General features: G+C 41.3%; 1 protein-coding gene and 1 gene segment (V, D, J or C); both read right to left on the bottom strand.

Moving 5' to 3' along the window:
- LOC106021008 overlaps positions 1-17,693 on the bottom strand; it is a gene marked incomplete in the record, with an annotated part of 314,407 nt that overhangs the window by 134,863 nt on the left and 161,851 nt on the right.
- LOC101828974 (disintegrin and metalloproteinase domain-containing protein 21-like) lies at positions 14,001-16,539 on the bottom strand. The gene has a single exon (XM_005088675.3). The coding sequence runs from the start codon at positions 16,460-16,462 to the stop codon at positions 14,207-14,209; it is 2,256 nt and encodes a 751-aa protein (XP_005088732.2). The 5' UTR covers positions 16,463-16,539; the 3' UTR covers positions 14,001-14,206.

Raw genomic sequence — 17,693 nt, 5'->3', positions numbered from 1 at the left:
AGGGTCAGATGACCTCAGTGCAGAATTCTACCAGAAATTCAAAGAACAACTAATACCAATTCTCCTCAAAGTGTTCCACAGAATAGAAGCACAAAGGGTCATTGCCGAACTCTTTCCATAAGGCTTCAATAACCTTGGCACCCAAGTCATACAGACACAACTAAGAAAGAGAACTTCAGACCAATATCCCTCATGAACATTGATGCAAAAATACTCAATAAAATGCTGGCAAAGGAATCCAAGAACACATCAGAAAAATTATCCACCATGTTCAAGTAGGCTTCATCCCAGGGATTCAGGGAAGGTTCAACATAGGAAAATCCACCCATATCATCCACTATATAAACAAAGTGAGAAGAAAAATCACATGATCATCTCACTAGATACTGAAAAAATCTTTGACAAAATCTAACACGGCATCATGATAAAGCTCTTAGAGAGATCAGGGATAAAGGGAACATAACTAAACATAATAAAAGCAATATACAGCAAACCAACAGCCAACATCAAACTAAATGGAGAGAAACTCAACACACCTCCTCTAAAATCAGGAACAAGACAGGCTGTCCATTCTCTCCATACCTCTTCAATATTGTAATTGAAGTTCTTGCTAGAGTAATAAGACAACAAGAGGAGATCAAGGGGACACAAATTGGAAAGGAAGAAGTCAAACTTTCACTATTTGCAGATGTTATGATAGTCTATACAAGTGACCCAGAGAATTCTACCAGGTAACTGTCTAGCTGGTAAATACCTTGAGCTAAGGGGCAGAATCCAAGATTAATTAAAAAAATCAATATCCTTAGTATATATAGACAATAAATGGACTGAGAAAGAAATCAGAGAAACATCACTCTTTACAATAGTTACAAACAACATAAAATATCTTGGGGTAAAGTGAAAGACTATATGACAAGAACTTTTATTCATTAAAGAAAGAAATTAAAGATGATACCAGAAAATGGAAAGATCTTCCCTGCTCTTGCAAAGGTAGGATCAATATAGTAACAATGAGAATATTACCAAAAGCAATCTATAGATTCAATGCAATTCCTCTCAAAACCCCAACACAATTCTTCACAGACATTGAAATGAGAAATCACCCAGTAGCTGACAGAAGCAGAAGCAGAGATCCACAGTTAAGGCCTGAGCCAAACTCCCAGAATCTAGTTTCAGAGAGGGAGGAGTGATGAACAAGGGGTCAAGACCATGCCAGAAAAGCCCACAGAAACACATGACCTGAATAACTGGGAACTCATGGACAACAGTCTGACAGTTGGGGAACCAACACAGGACCAAGCCAGGCCCCCTAAACGTGGGTGTCAGTTTCCAGCTACTGCACTGGAAAAACTAAAGACCCAGGATAGCCAAAACAACCTTGTACAATAAAGAAACTTCAGGAGGCATTACCATCCCTGACTTCAAGCTCTACTATAGAGGTATAATAATGAAAACTGCTTGGTATTGACACAAAAGCAGCCAGGTAGACCAACAGAATCAAACTGAAAACCCTAATATCAAACCACACATCTATGAACACATGATCTTTCACAAAGAATCTAAAACTATATAAGGGAAAAAGAAAGCATCTTCAACAAATCATACTGGTATAACTGGATGCAGACGTGTAGAGGATTGCAAATAGATCCATGCCTAGTGCAACACACAAAACGTAGTCCAAATAGATCAAAGACCTCAGCATAAATCCAGCCTTGTACAAGAGAAAATGGGAGGTACCCTTAAAGAATTGGTACAGGAGACCACTTGCTGAACATAACACCAGTAGCACAGACACTGACATTGACAATTAACAAATGGGACCTCCTGAATCTGAGAAGCTTCTGTGTGGCAAAAGACACAATGGACAAGACCAAATGGCCACCTGCAAAATGGGAAAAGATCTTCACCAATCCCACATTGGACAGAAGGCTGATTTCCAAAATATACAAAGCAGCTACTCACCAAAACACCAAATAATTCAACTAAAAAGTGAGGTACAGAACTAAACAGAAATCTCAATAGAGGAATCTAAAATGGCTGAAAGACACTTAATAAAGTGGTCAAATACCTTAGCCATCATGGAAATGCTAATCAAAGCAACTCTGAGATACCATTTTAAACCTGTCAGAATGGCTAAAATCAAAAACACAATGACAGTTTTGTCTCTAGTACTTTCTGTAAGGATGGATTTCTGGATAACAATTTTAAAATCTGGTTTTCTAATGGAATGTCTTGTTTTCTCCATCTATGGTGATTAAAAGCTTTGCTTGACATATTAGCCTGGGATCTCATCTATGACCTCTTGGTGTCTGTGGCACCGCTCTGTCCAGAACCTTCTGACTTTCAGAGTTTCCATTGAGAAGTCAGGTGTAGTTCTGATAGCGCAACCCATACCCCCTGACATAAATCCATGTACCCATGAACACCTGATTTTGACAAAAACAGCTCAAAGAATACAATGTAAAAAAAAGAAAGCATCTTACACTAATGGTGTGGGCATAACTGGACGTCCACAGGTAGAAGATTGCGAATACATCCATATCAATCATTAGTAAAATATCAGATGCAAGTGAATCAAAGACCTCAACATGATTCCACTTACACTGAATTTGATAAAAGAGAAAGTGGGAAATAACCTTGAACACGTAGACACAGGAGACCACTTCCTGAATATAACACTGGTAGCGTGGACACTGAAATTAATTGGGTCAATTGGGACCTTGAGGAAGGGTGGACTTTATTTATGATTCCTTCAGTGAAAAATTATCAGCACAGCAGGGTCCCCTGTGGTCACTTCTTGTACATCTGTCACAGATTCTGTGACTCTGGTTAGTGGTCACTATGGGACATGAAGTCTGCATTCCAGAACATCGGAAGAGCATGTTTCAGTCACGTAGCTTCTGAGGCAGATGCAGGATGCATGCCTTTATATGCAAGGAAGAAAAGGGCCATAGGGGAACTTTAGGTCTGTTTTAAACCATTAGTGGGCTCCTAAGACCCCCAGAGGGATGAACTTCAGACTCTCAACCTGATCAGGGGTCTCCACATTCATCCCAAAATGTCAATCCCAGAATTCTGCTTAATTTCCCTTGTTTGGTGACCCAGTGATGGCTGTTAAGTTGCCCGGACTGCCTTCTCAGGGTTGGGAGTCATTGGGGAGTGCAGGAGCATGGGTCAGAGAAGCAATCACTGTGCTATGCACCTCCTTCCTACACTAGTGGGGCTTGAATTATCCTGTCAGTGCAGGAGGGGACTAAAGGACTGAGCAGGACTACAGTCCAATGTGGCAGACAACCTCGCTTCACTGTCAGTGAACTTTCGTGTGTGGAGGCAACAAAGAAAGCAGTGACGCAAGAACGGTTATTTGAAACACGTGACTGAAAGTGAATTGAGCACATACTAAATATTCACAGAGCAGTACTTTCCCTGAACACAATTGGCTGCAGGAGGTATCTGCCCCTGAACTGGTTAGCAGTGTGATAGAGCCCTCCAAGCCTACAGAGAGGCTGCTGGATAAGGAAGCATATACAGGGCAGCGCGGTTGGGATGAGTATTAAGAGAGAGTTACTGAGTATCAGAATGAAGAATCCTCACCCTCCTCATTTCTGACTAGGGATACAGAGAGGCGGAAAACCTAGTGGTGAGATTCAGCAGGAGCTAAGAGGCTTGAAAGACTTGATGGAATAACTTTCACAGGAGATAAGAGATTTGCAGCTTTCCTCAGATCAGAGAAGCGTGCCTTTGCCTACTGCAGTGGCAAGTATAGATCCTTCTAAGATGCAGGCACTCTCCAGTCATGACAGACAGTTGCAGAGGGTCAGGTGTCTCCAATGCAAGATAGTGTAGGAGAAGCGGTGGACAGAGAAGATTTGCAGGGGTTTCAGACATTTCCTGTAATGGAGAATAGGGATTACCCAGGAAACATAGATAGAGTGCATACGCTAATACCATTTAAGCAGCTCAAGGAACTAAAAATGGCTTGTGTTCAGTATGGACCTACAGCAGTTTTTACCCAGATGCTAATAGAAAGTATTGCTATAGAAGCTTTACCCTCAGGAGATTGGAAACAGATAGCCAAGGCCTGCCTATCAGGAGGGGACTATCTGTTGTGGAAAACAAACTTTGCAGTGCTGTGTTGGATCGCAGCGAGATGAATAGAGCCCATAATCTAATCATTTCTTATGAGATGCTCTCTGGTGAAAAGCAATACAATGATATAGATCAGCATTTAGGTTTTGAAGAAGCAGTGTATAATCAGATTGGTGCCACTGCCAAAAGAACCTGGAACAAGCTTCCAGCTACTGGGGTACAGACAGAAGACTTAACAAAGATCAGTTAGGGACATGAAAAATTGTTTCAGAATGTTGTCTCTAGACTAATGCAGTCATTATCCAGAATAATGGGAGACACAGAGGCTGAACTTCTGATTGTAAAACAGCTAGCCTATGAAAAGGCTAATGGGTGGGCCTGCCCAGGCCCAGAGCACAAAGGTAAGATAAGGCCAAGACCAAAGTCTAGGAAAGTCACAGGCTTGACAGCTGCTCCCTTGGACAACGCCCAGCCCAGTGTGTAGAAAGATTAATGCAGCCAGTCAAAAATTGTCTTAAGACCTTATAGAAAGAAAGGTGACATGATGAGTTTAAACTTGCTCAGATTTTTTGGATGCTCATAAGCACAAGGGTTAGTTATGGTTGCTGTATTACAAGAGATTTCCATTAAGTTTAATTTCAACAAATGAATCATGGCTAGGGAGAAGTAGAACTGAAAGATGCATGTATGTTTTATGTGTATGGTGTGGCCACACACGTTTGTGTGAAGTAAAATTGTGAATGCATGAATCTTAACAGAAGGATCTACTTAAGTTGCTCTGGATGTAGTCAAACAGGGCATCAGTCAGGTAATGTCTTAACAGGAGAGGTTGGCTATCTGCGCCCTTAGTAAATCAATGGAAAAATAGCAAAAGCCAGCATGGCCTAAGAGCCAAGGGAATCTGTATGGATGATTCAATAGCCTTTAGCAGAGGAGAGGATACAGAGATCATCCTAATTTTGTGCGTAAAAAAGAAATTAAGAGAATATAGGTTATAATAAGATTTGAAAAAGGGTATGGATAAAAAAGCCTCAGGGAACTGCAGCCCTGTTAGGCCCCACCTAGAAAGGTGCCTGTGTAGATGCAAATGAGACAATTTCAGTTAGTGAAAGCTTTACAAGTTGGATTAGAAAAGACTACTTACAAATCCTAGATAATTTTCAAAAGTTATTTAGGACATGTGTTATATCCTAAGAAATTAAACCTCAAAAATTAAAAATTTAAAAAGATAGATTGTGATCTTTGAAAGATTTTCAGAAGTTGTGGGGAAATATTCAATGGTTACATCCTTTTTTGAAAGCATCTACTGGTGATGTGAAAGCTTTAAGTGATATTCTAAATCAAGGCCTACTTCTTACTCATTTATGGCAAATGGATGTTACTCACATTGTGAAATTTGGCAAGTTGAAATATGTGCACATGCAGTTGATACGTATTCAGACTTCTAATGACCACTGCGCAAACTGAAGAAGCCACTAAGCATGTGCCAAGTCACCACTTAGAAAGTTTTGCTTATATAGCAGTTCCAAAAGTGATAAAAATGAACAATGGATCTGGATTTCAGCAATTTTGTGCTCAATGGAAAATAGGTCACACAACAAGCATTCCTCATAATCCTCAAGGACACAGAATTTTGGAGCACACTCACAGCTCCTTGAAAATGCAACTTCAAAAGATAGAGAGGGAAGCCATGTTCCCAGTCTCCACATGATGCGCTAAATCATGCACTCCTTATTTCAAATTTTGACTGTGGATGCCAGTGAGCAATCTACCGCAGACAGATTCTGGTTTGTTGGAACTCGAGCGACTTTTGCACCGCACAATTGGAATGATCCACGCATCAGGCAATGGAGGGGACCCAATCCTCTCAGAATCTCATAGGAAGAGAGTGAAGCTCGATGGCTGCCAGAACGTTTGGTGAGATGCATGGAGCAGGGCAAAGCTGGACCTGAACCCGCAGGAGCCTGCCCAAGCCAGTTTCAGTGAGACCCGCTGAGCCGGTGTTCCTGATACTTTATGCCACTGAACCTAATGTTCGAGAAAGGAAGATAGTTCGAAATTTCCAAATTATCAACAGGCCTGCTACATCAGGGTCCCAGACCCATGAGTTTTTTTGGGTACAATGTGACGAGAAAGGCAGATGTAGATTTTGATATAGCCAAAGGTACTCGAGACATTCCCACACCAATTTTAAAAAGGACATTTTCACTTGGTTCATCCTCTCCTTTTGCAGGAGATTGTTGCAGCCGTTAAAGCACAAATTTTGCTTGGAATTATCAAACTTACTTGTGAGCTACCTTTGAAAAACAGCCTTAGAGATGTGTGGCATTGTGCTATGCTCCACCCCCCAACATGCTTGGTTACAGACGCCACATACCAAAGACAGGTAAAGTCTTCTTGCCTCCAGTTAACCTAAGACAGGTCACACGTGCCAGAATGCATGGTTCGAGGACGTGTAAACACTGGCAGGTTGAAGGAGACGACTAACATAGGTGCAGTTGTCTGTCCTGTTGCAGATGCAGGGGCAATTTCCAGGGCCCATAATTTTGGGAAATGTATTCCATCCGGTCATGAGTTCTGGAGAGACCAGAACCTCTATTGTCTTTTAGATGCCAAAAAACAGATGCTAGAGTTCCTGGCCTCGATGAAGAATGACACCTATAACGATATTCGATGCTATATATGGAAAACAATATATTTATTTACCAGAGAGAGGGAGAGAGTCACACAGACGAGGAGTTAGAAGCGTGCCTGGCTTCCAGGAGAAAAAGGGGTGATCCTTTTCCTTTCACTTCCTTTTATCTCTACCTGTGCTAATTTACTTGTCCCCGCCCTGATGGGCAGATAGCTTTGTGGGGTTCACTCCTACAATTCCCCTTTTAGTCTAAATAGAAGATTTAAATTTGATACAAACTTAAACATATACAACATATATACGTAGAGGGTGATACTTAAGTTATATCCATTCCACCTAAATTCTAAACTTATCTGAAAAGGATGCCTATGTCTGAACACCTCCTTCCAATCCCAACCCTAAAATAATTGCAAATTAACACTAACAGGTATAAACTATACTCTAATGTCAATAGTAGGGAGAAGGGACGTGTAATTCTCAAATTTACTTCCTGCTGAAGTGGGACGATGACAATCATGGGGATCTGTGGGAAGAAATTGTTAGTGTAACAAGAGTCTTATGTAGGTCAGTTATTCTCTGTTTTGCAGGAGAGGCTTGACTGAAGTTCCGGATTAGATTTCTGATTTTGATTGAGGCTCTTGTCTGAAGCTCTGATCAGATTGTAGAAGATGCACTGTATCAGTTCCTTGGCCTGACGATGTGTCGAATGATGTAGTTTCAAGCAGGTTCAGGATGGTGCTTGTCAGGTGGGGTCGATGATGTGGGGCAGTTTAGATGTATCCAGCCGAATCAGATGGAGCTGGGGAAGTGAATCCACATTCTCTTTCTGAAGCAGTTGAAGATCGCTGTCAAGAAATCCCTTTGTCTCTGGGAAACTGAAATATTAATGTTAACCCAGAAATTCTTAACTTTTATGTGTATGAATACTGGGAAAGACGACCCTAAGGAAGATAATACACATGAAGGAGATTAGAGTTTTAGAAAAGAACCAAATATACACAGATGAGAGTCCATATATATATATACATACATATATATATATACATACATATATATATATATATATATATATATATATGTTGGGAGAAGTCCTGTGCATTTGTCAATAAAGCACTGCCGGCCAATACGAATCTAGATAGGTGGGACTAGGAGTCCAAGAGGACTCTCGGTAGGTGAAACACCAGAGAGTCGAGATGTAACGCCATGGGGTAGGAAGCACGGAACTATTCTCCGGTAAGAGACATACTTAGATTAACAATTATGGTGTAATTACTTAAGTCAGAGCTAGCCAGTAAGAAACAAGCAAGGCCAACAGCTTCATAATTAATATAGCCTCCTGTGTGTTTATTTGGGACTGATGCGGCTCTAGAACCAGGCTGGCAGGAAGGCTTCTATCAAAGAAAAAAGCTTCCCTTTACATATACATATCTTTTTATTGTTGTTGTTGTTTCTGTCTTATATCAATGGCTCTTTGATATAATACAGAAAGTCTGAATTGCATTTTAACAATATGCTTGGGTTTAAAGCAGGAGAGCCAATCCAACTCCAAAGCCAGCATTAACTAGATGAATTGCGACTCAGGCATAATAAGAAGTGGAAGAAATAGAAATTACAATAACAAAATGGAGAGATTTAGACATTGATAACACATCGTATTATTGCATGTTTGGTGGTCCTCTGGGTAGCTATCCTTTCTTCTTTAGGTATCCATATACCTAGTATTTTTTCACTGTTCAGAACTAATTTTCCTGTAAAGACACAAACAGAATACTTCTCTTTCCTTTAATGAGGTCTCCTTATACATAGCAGACCTTGTAGATGAGCCGTCATCCTTCCTTCTCCGGAGACGTTTTCTGTTCTGATCGAATCTTGATTAATTTAGATGGGACCCAAAGCTTTTCTTCTCCTGTGGAAACAAAAGCATAACCCCTTCCCCAACGTAACACATATCCTGGTTTCCAGACTGAGGTCATAACATCCTTAAAATACACCGGTTGGTTCAGTTCAGAAGTCTTCTCTGTAGTCCAGTGTCTTTCTGCTGCAGTTTGTCCTTTTTCATCAGCATTAAGAAAATTCAATGTTAGTAAAGCATTATGTGACCTGTGTTTAGGGGTCTTTTTTCTCCCTGGCTGTTTATGAAGCATCTCTTTTAAGGTTCGGTTAGATCTTTCAATCACTGCTTGTCCTGTGGGATTGTAAGGTATACCAGCTACATGTTTTATTATATTTGAAAAAATGTTCCAATTTACTGGAGACATATGCTGGAGCATTGTCAGTTTTTATCGTTTTAGATATACCCATAACAGCCATCACCTCTAAGAGGTGTGTAATAACAGAGTCAGCCTTTTCAGAGATGAGGGCAGTAGCCCATTGGAATCCTGAGAACTTGTCTATGGTATGGTGTACATATTTTAAACTGCCAAATTCTGGGAAGTGAAATACATCCATTTGTAAAAGTTCATTTCTGTGAATACCTTTAGGATTACAACCTGCTGGTAATGGAGTTTGATTGTAGAATGAGCAACTGGGGCAATTTTTTACTATTTCTTTGGCTTGTTGCCAGGTGATAGAAAAATCCTTCTTTAAGTCTTTGCTGTTAACATGGTGTTTCTTATGAAATTCTGAAGCTTCCAACAGATTACCTACTAATAAACGATCAATTTCATCATTGCCTTGTGCCAGAGGACCTGGCAGACCTGTATGGGATCTGATGTGCGTTATATATATAGGATGAGTCCTGTTTCTGATGGTTTCCTGTAATTGTAAAAATAATGAGGTTAATTCTGTACTATCAGGAACAAATTCTGCAGGCTCAATGTGCAAGACAACTCTTTCTGCATACTGAATCTGTGACTATATTGAGAGGCTCTGTAAAGTCTTTAAGTACCATGAGAATGGCATATAACTCTGCCTTTTATACAGAGTTGAAAGGGCTTTCTACTACTTTACTTATATTTCCTGATTTATACCCTGCCTTACCTGATTTGTTTGCATCCGTGTAGAAGGTAAGAACGCCAGAAATAGGTGTTTGTCTCACGATACGTGGAAGAATCCAAATTGTTTTCTTTATGAATTTGATTGTCTCTGTTTTGGGATAGTTATTACTAATAGTTCCCAAAAAGTCACTGCAAGCTATTTGCCAATACTCATTATCCTTCCATAAGGAGGAAATTTCATCATTTGTTAAAGGTACAATAATTTTAGCTGGGTCTTTCTCAGTCAGTTGATGAAGCCTTAAATTACCTTTTAATATCAAATCAGAGATCTTTTCTATATACGTTTTCAATTTTTATTGTGATTATGTGGCAGATATACCCATTCTAGTATGATGTCTTCCCTCTGCATTAATATTCCTGAGGGGTATTCTCTAGATGGCAAAATAACCAGAATACAGTCCAGTTTTGGACTGCCCTTTCGACACCTCCTGCAGAGACCAGGTGGCTGAGGCCTTCTGTTTGGCGCATTCCTGGTAGAAGCATTATTCCTCGGAATGCGTTGTCTACAGTTCCTACTCAGATGTCCTATTTTACCACAATTAAAACATCTAAAGTTTCGATGTCTTTTGAAACTTCTAAAGATTGCTTCCCCAACCCAATTTGGTATCTCCTCTTGGGTAGGCCATATTTCATCCTGATTCCTCCTAAATCCTTTAGAAATGGCTTCTCCTATCCAGGTTCCTGCCTCTGGATTGCCATACTCAACATTAGCTGTATATAAGACCCATTCCTCCAATGGTGCTGATCTTACCTTTAATGGCCACAATATCTGTTTGTAATGTGGGTTTGCATTCTCATAAGCCAAGGTTTCTGTAAGAAGTCACCTAACATTAGGATCAGTTATTTGTAAATCTACTGCTCTGGATAATCTTTATAAGAATTCAGAGAATCTTTCTCTCAGACCCTGTATCACTTTTGAATATGATTCAACTCTTTCCCTTGATTCATGAACCTTATCCAAAGCATTTAGTGCTGCTGTTTTGCATAAAACAAATGTACGCTCATCATAACCAGCTTGGACCTGCGGGTCAGAAAATTGCTTCTCCCCAATAATCTTACTTTCAGAAGCTTCAAAGCCATCCTTCAAACCTTGAAGTTCAAGGGCCTTGGCTTCCTGTCTCCACAAAGCTTTCCACTGTATTTGGGAAGACTGGTCCAACACTGCAGATATTAAATCATTCCAATCTGTGGGAGTTATCTTATTGGTAGTAGCCCATTTGTTTAGTAACTGTTTACATAAGGGCTGTGGACCCCAAAAGCCATTATCGCTTGCTTTATAGCTTTCATTTCTTTCATGGTAATAGGTTCCAATTTATGTGTAGTGGAACCAGATTGGTTCCTCTGTGATGGTGGCCTTTCTACCATGGTTACTGGAAAGGCCACCTTAGGATGTCTAGTAGCCATATTTCGTTTATTTACCTACTTTTCCTTCCAGAAAACACATTCGGTCCACTAGATTGCCATTATTATCAGGCATAGATTGAATTGACCCTGCTAATTTTGAAAATTCCTCCTGGCTAGATTCCATCTTAGCCATAAATGTAGTGGACATCGAATTGAATGTGTCTCGAAGGTTGTCCTGGTCAAATTTGACCAAATCCCCTTGTTCCTGAATTTTTGACTCTAACTTTTGAATTGACTCTGCTAATTTAGAAAGTTCCACCTGGTTAGACTCAGTCTTAACCATAAATGCAGTAGACATAGAATTAAATGTAACCAAATCCACTTGTTCCTGAATTTTTGACTCTAATTTTTGAATCATAAGCTCATGTTTCTTCCATGTGATTACATGTATTAATACACTAATCACAAGCATGGCACACATATACGTATGAAAAATATCATAATTGTCTTTTACTGCATAATCCATCACATTGGTAACGAAATCTCTAAAATCCTGCAGTGTTAAATTACCTGCCATGTTATAATTAGATGTTCTTACCATCAATTGGTGATTCCTAAATTGGAAAAAAATCATCTCCTTTATTGTCTCAAATTAAAATACCTGTAGTTACCGTACTTGGCCAGCAGAAAGCGCAGGCATACTGCCAAACACTGCCTCTCCGCGGAAAATCGGATGCTCCCCAAGGAACCAGTGAAAACTTAAGAACAGATTTGGGAAGGCGTTTTCGCTGCATAGCAGCAGCGGAGCTCGCAGTGGCTCTGGTAGGTGCTAAGGCGGTGCAAGGCAGAACTAATCGGCAAGGGAATCAGGCAGCAGATGGCCGGGGTGCTGCGGCAGGGAACAAGGTCCTCTTTGCATCCTTGGCGGCAGAGGCTGCAGCAGGCTGTGGCAGCAGCTTCTTGGCAGAGGCTCGGCCTGCTCCTCTCTCGCGGTTCTGAATTTCAGTAGCCTTGGGCCGCTGGGGAGAGTCTATAACCACCCTGAAGGCTACAGAGATGTGCTGGGGTGAAAGTGCCTGAAGGCTTGAGTACATGCAGCAGAGAAGTGCTTCTAGGACTTAGAGAAATAACTGTCATCAGCCCTTCACGAATGATAATTGATGTCATCTGCCATTGCTCCCACCTTTGGATGGTTACTTAAAACAATGGATCAATAAACCGTGGGCTTCAGTATTAACTGAATGATCTCCTGGTATGATCAGATGTCTCCATCTCTTCTATAACTTCACCGGAGGGTGAGCTTTCATGTGTCCACACTCCTCCACTCAGAGTGACCCCGGGGGCATCCAGATGGTTCCAACTGCAGCCAGAAAGATATCAGTTCATGAGAAATGTTACCTAACGTGGGGCTAATACGGACAGTCCACAAGAATTTCTTTACTGTCAGGCTGCATTTTGTGGTTACATAGAAAGGACCAATCACTGTGTTTCTTATCTTGCAAGGTAACCATAGTAACAAACTTAAAGGAATCAGAAATTTAAACTTCAACATGAAAAAGAATCAGTCATTGCTCCTTTAAATCTTTAGGGTACACACTCCCTCATGTATAGTTTCCTCATATCAGGAGATTGAGGGCTGAATTGGGTATAAAGAATTAATCACCTTTGGTCATCAACCAATCCTAGCAAGAAAGTAAATCAGCCAATGATAATTGGGCTGCTCTGTTCTTAATTCCTGACTTTAAGCATCCCCTTATTCAACTATGAGTCCTTCTAAAACGATAGGTTGTCTTCTCGTGATCCTCCTGCCTCTGCCTCTTTCAGCAAATCCTACCGGCATGTGCCACCACAACCGGCTTAGACATTAAGGTCAAAGACATTTCACAAAAAGAAGCTATTTTGAAACTTTATTTCAGCTAGGATGCAGGAAAAACCTGTGAACACATCTGCCAAAGTCATAATTAGAAGAATAAAAACTAGCTGGGCTACTATAGACCATTTTACTTAATCATTAACCGAAGCCATAATGTCTTTGGATTCTCAATAAAAAAAATGTATTGTGCCTGTGTGACACTTCCTTTAATTTTTTGTCGTCAAACCATATTTAAACTAACATTATTATTGTCATTTACACAGGATCTCTTGAGAAAAAATCATCTGAATACCCAGGAACACATGATGATTCTGTGAGATGACCTCCCCACACCCATTCACAACATTCAGGGTACCAGAGACAGGTGACAGCAGCAAACATGTAAAGGCACAGAGGAAACAAAGACATTCTGGAGTCTGAGGTCTTGGAGCCTGGCGTCTCCAAGATTGACCCATCAGAGAATCTCCTCCATGGGCCGATGCCTTGAACTTCAGTTGTCACCTGTTGCTCCTCTGACAAGGCCACCAGCATCTGTCCTGTGCTCTCAAAGCCATCCTCCCTGAGACTCAGCACACTCTCCCCCAGGCTGTGTTCTTTGCAATATCCTGTCTGCAGGGCTGTGGAAAGCCTGATTCCATACGGCTGTGTGGATAGTATACTTAGTGAAGGATGGATGTGTGTTAACGGTGATGTTCTTAACATCAGTTCCTCGAGTAGTATGAGGTGGACCTGTAGCATTTCCTCGGCTGGATCCCAAGTCTGCCTTCACTCCCTCCATTCCTCTAAGCAGTGTCCCTGAAATGCTATCCACAAGCTGCAGGAGAGAGGACCACGGACAAACATGATGACAAGGGATGGGAAACTGTAAGTGCTCAGGAAGCACATTTTATAGAATCACCCTAGATACGTTCTTAAAAGAGATTTAGACAACTTCCGTTCATCTTCAGACCAGAGACCTAAAGCCAGGACCTACAGGATTCGTGGCTCAAGGTCTCCTACTACTAACAAAGGAGCAAGTTTAGTGCAGCTCCTAAAGCCTGACCAAAAGCACAGAAGACACCAATTTGCAATTTTGAAGATTTATTCCATGTGAGTATCAGCAACTTATCAAAGATGAGTGGTAACAGCATCAAAACCCTTCTGTGTCCCCAGAAAAGACTCAGGCTCTTCAGAACTGTGGACTTGAGTTTTAACATGTCCCTTTACTGATACTAGTGTTTTCTTTTGTTCTTCTCTTCACTTCACAGGGACCAGAAGGCTAACTTCATTTTACCTTGCCCTATTCAATTGTGCTTGACGTAATGCAGCTTGCAAGTCTTCATACTTGATAATCTTAGTAACTGCTACTCTAAAAGCCACCCCAAAGAGCAGTGAGCCTATGAAGACATAAATACGACCAAAAACAACTCTTAAGTATACCACTGCTTGTTGGCTCTGTCTTATTGTGCGCATTTTAAGTGGAAGGGGTCCACTGTCTAAACTTCCTCCAGGTCCATATCCTATGCAGTTTGGAGGGTCCCAACCTACATGACAGTGGCAATTCCGAAGATTATTGCATACTCCTCTAAAGTTGCACTTTTGCGGAGTACAGTCGTAATTCAGGTCAGTTAAAGATCCATTGCAAGCCCCATGATCACAGAAATTAGTATTGGTACATCGAGTGCCAAGTCTCACACGACCAACATCTGTTGTTTCTGTTGAACGATGCTCGTCGACCCCAAAACAGTGAGAGCCCGAGATAATTGACTGATGGAATGAAACGTGATCCTGCAAGTGTGGAAGGTGGGTGACATTGGTACACTGTAACCTTCCACACTTCTTATCGTTTTCACTACAACGTGTAAACGAGAGGACTTCTTTTTGTCTATGACAATATCCAAATCGGAAACCTATCCTATTGATTGAGTAGCAATTATCATGACCCGCTATAGCATTGACACCAAAGATTTCCTTGCAATGGATATTGCGATCGGTGCAGTTCCCAGAATAGCAGTACCCCTCCTCTGAGCATGGTGTTCCATCTTGCAGATAAAAGTCATTTGGGCAGTGGACTCCATTCCCTTTACAATACTCTGGAAGATCACATATGTTCTGGATGCTTCTGCAAAGTGTCCCAGAAGGACTGTAGGTGCAGTTTGTACAACATGCTTCTTTATCACAAATGCTACCTCTTGAGAATCTGCAATCATTCTGACAGCACGGATTTGTATAACAAGCCTTGTTTGAGCCACAGTCACATTGCTCATTTTCATCTATTCTGAAGTTACCACAAACACTATAGGTTATTGTTCTATTATAATAAGTAGTAAAATCAGTGAAAAGACACTGCACCTGGCCAGCGGTATTGATTATGAAGTTTAGGTCAGCGATGGAACAATTACTGAAAGCATCTGTTAGAATAGGATGCTTGAACATGATGCAGGTGGATCTCCTCTGGCAAAAACAATGTTTTTCATCATCAAACTCTATACCTAGAACCCTCCCGACACGATTGGCTACTATCATAGACATAAATATATACGCTCGGCGATTTTGACCAATACAGATTAAAGAATTCTGAGTACATACACCACGTGCAATAGGAACGACATCTTCATCATTCACCCCCTCATACTCAATTATAGTTGATGTGTCAGGTCTAAATCTGTGATAAAAATTTGCCAGATAGTAATTGTGAAAATCACCTCCTGGCACTCTGTAGTTCGCTCGAAATGGATTTCCATGGTTGAACACAGTTAAAACAATAACAAAGTATCGTACATGGATGTTGTTCAGATAAGTGTCCATTAAACTAACTAGCGAAAACAAATAAACGCAACTCCTTGTAACATTGTAGACTACAGTATATAATTTCCAGGTTGCCAGAAAATGTCCTTTGACAGTAGCTGCATGGGAAGCATAGTCTCTACTAGAAAATCTGGGAGCTACACCGGAATTTGTTCCAGAGAAGGAGGGTTCCGTGCTATGCTTCATGTCCTTCCAGTCATTCATTGGCCCCACTGTAGACGAATCAGCTACTATCTGAGAAATAACGTGCTCAAACCTGTGTGAATCACTGAGGGGATTGATTTCATAGGCAAGGTCATCGAACATCATGACACCTTTCAGGCCCCCAGAACAAGTATCCACAGTGACCGTGGAATAAGGGATCCCCTCCAGAAAGCCAGAATAGTAACAATCTACAGGGAAAAAAGGATAATCCATCTGTAGGGCTCCTTGGTCGTTCTGAGTCGTCAGGAGCAAGTGTCTGGGCCAAACAAGAGTCTTTCTTCGCAGGTGGATGATATGTCTCTGGCCTCTAAACCGCAAGCTGTAGGAGAGCCGTCCTGGAACTTGAAAACCCTTGCCATGGTAGGTCACCTTCCGAGGAGTGGCCACCTCTGATGAGATATAACGCCATGTAGGACGGCCTTGAAAACACTGGCTTGGAACCAGGAGCAGCACCCAGAGTGCAACCAGCAAGAGGGGGGCCCTGAGGGTCACAGGTCTTCCTACCAGCCCCATGCTCCAGCTCAGAGACAACATCCTAGATGGAGCTAGGCTAAAACACTCTGCTGTGGCCACTGCCTGAGATGGGAGACACTGACAGTGGACAAAGGGCTTCTTCAGACTCCCAGCCCTGCTGGTTGCCCAGACAACTTGAGGACTTAGGCAACAATTATTGGGCGTGGCAGCAGTGAGTCTGAAATGTTACCTGAGCTTGAGGTGAAATAGGGTGAAAGCAACATCTATAAGTTCAGCTGGGAGAAAATAAGAAGAAGCCGGAGTGTCCCTTCTGAACTCATCCTCTCTTTTTTTTTCATTTCCAGTCACAAAAAATATCATGAACACCATGTCAGTTATCAGAATTTGCATGGTCTCCAATGTGACTCTGGTCTGTTTCTAGAGTTCAAGTTTTCTTGATATTTTGAGTTACATTTCTAACGTTTGTGGAAGCTGTGAGTAAATACTGTGAATAAAAGACTTTTAGCTATGATGTTTTTATTTTTCTAAACATTATTTTTTAGGTTTTCTTAAACTATTCACAAATGATTTTACTTTTGTGGATAACACTGGAGTGTTTTAGAATTTCCACGTGTTGAATTTTCTGCAATAGTATATATTCTGTATGGCTCCAAACAACCCAGTGTTTTCAAGGTTGTCACACATATTTCATCGGAGGTGGTCACTCCTTGGAAGTTGACCTACGGTGGTAAGGAATTTCAACATGAGATTTCCATCTGAAATAGCAAGACACTCTGGATTTTTAAGAATCCCATCTTTTGTGAGCATACTTTCTCTCTGACCATGTCTGAGTCCCAACTGGTTGTTGCCTTCAACCCTTACTCTATTGCTCTCCTGACCATTGGGATTTCCTCAAGCATGCAGGCTGATCATTTCTTAGCAGGGGATACCTGCAGCCACTCTGGGTATAAATGTACACGTGTGACACAGGTTTCCTTGGTTTCTCTTTCACGCTTTGAGGTCTCTTACTTTTGTAGAATGAAAATCAGCCTCTGTTTTCCTTCAGAAAGGAAAGGGGAAAGACAGAAATCACCACAGAGTCCCTGACAAGCTCTGCCTCAGACAGGAAATCAAAGTTTGCGACCACAGAGATAGGATGTACCACAGCAGGTATCTTACATGACATGAGCAAAACATGGATTTTATCGGTTTACCTTCTCTCAAGGCTCTCTATCCTCTAATTGTTCAGGGGACAAATCCTCTGAAGCAAGGCTGGTCACATTGCACCTCTCTGTTCTAACAAGCAAGATCC

This window comes from Mesocricetus auratus, unplaced genomic scaffold, assembly GCF_017639785.1.
Source record: "Mesocricetus auratus isolate SY011 unplaced genomic scaffold, BCM_Maur_2.0 Super-Scaffold_15014, whole genome shotgun sequence".
NCBI classification, from domain to species: Eukaryota; Metazoa; Chordata; class Mammalia; order Rodentia; family Cricetidae; genus Mesocricetus; species Mesocricetus auratus.
The sequence above is the reverse complement of the archived record's forward strand: the minus strand, read 5'-3'. Positions and strand labels throughout refer to the sequence as shown.

What these genes read in the sequence shown, in the direction of transcription:
- LOC101828974 (XM_005088675.3), bottom strand. Translation starts at nt 16,462, where the DNA reads ATGTTGTCTCTGAGCTGGAGCATGGGGCTGGTAGGAAGACCTGTGACC.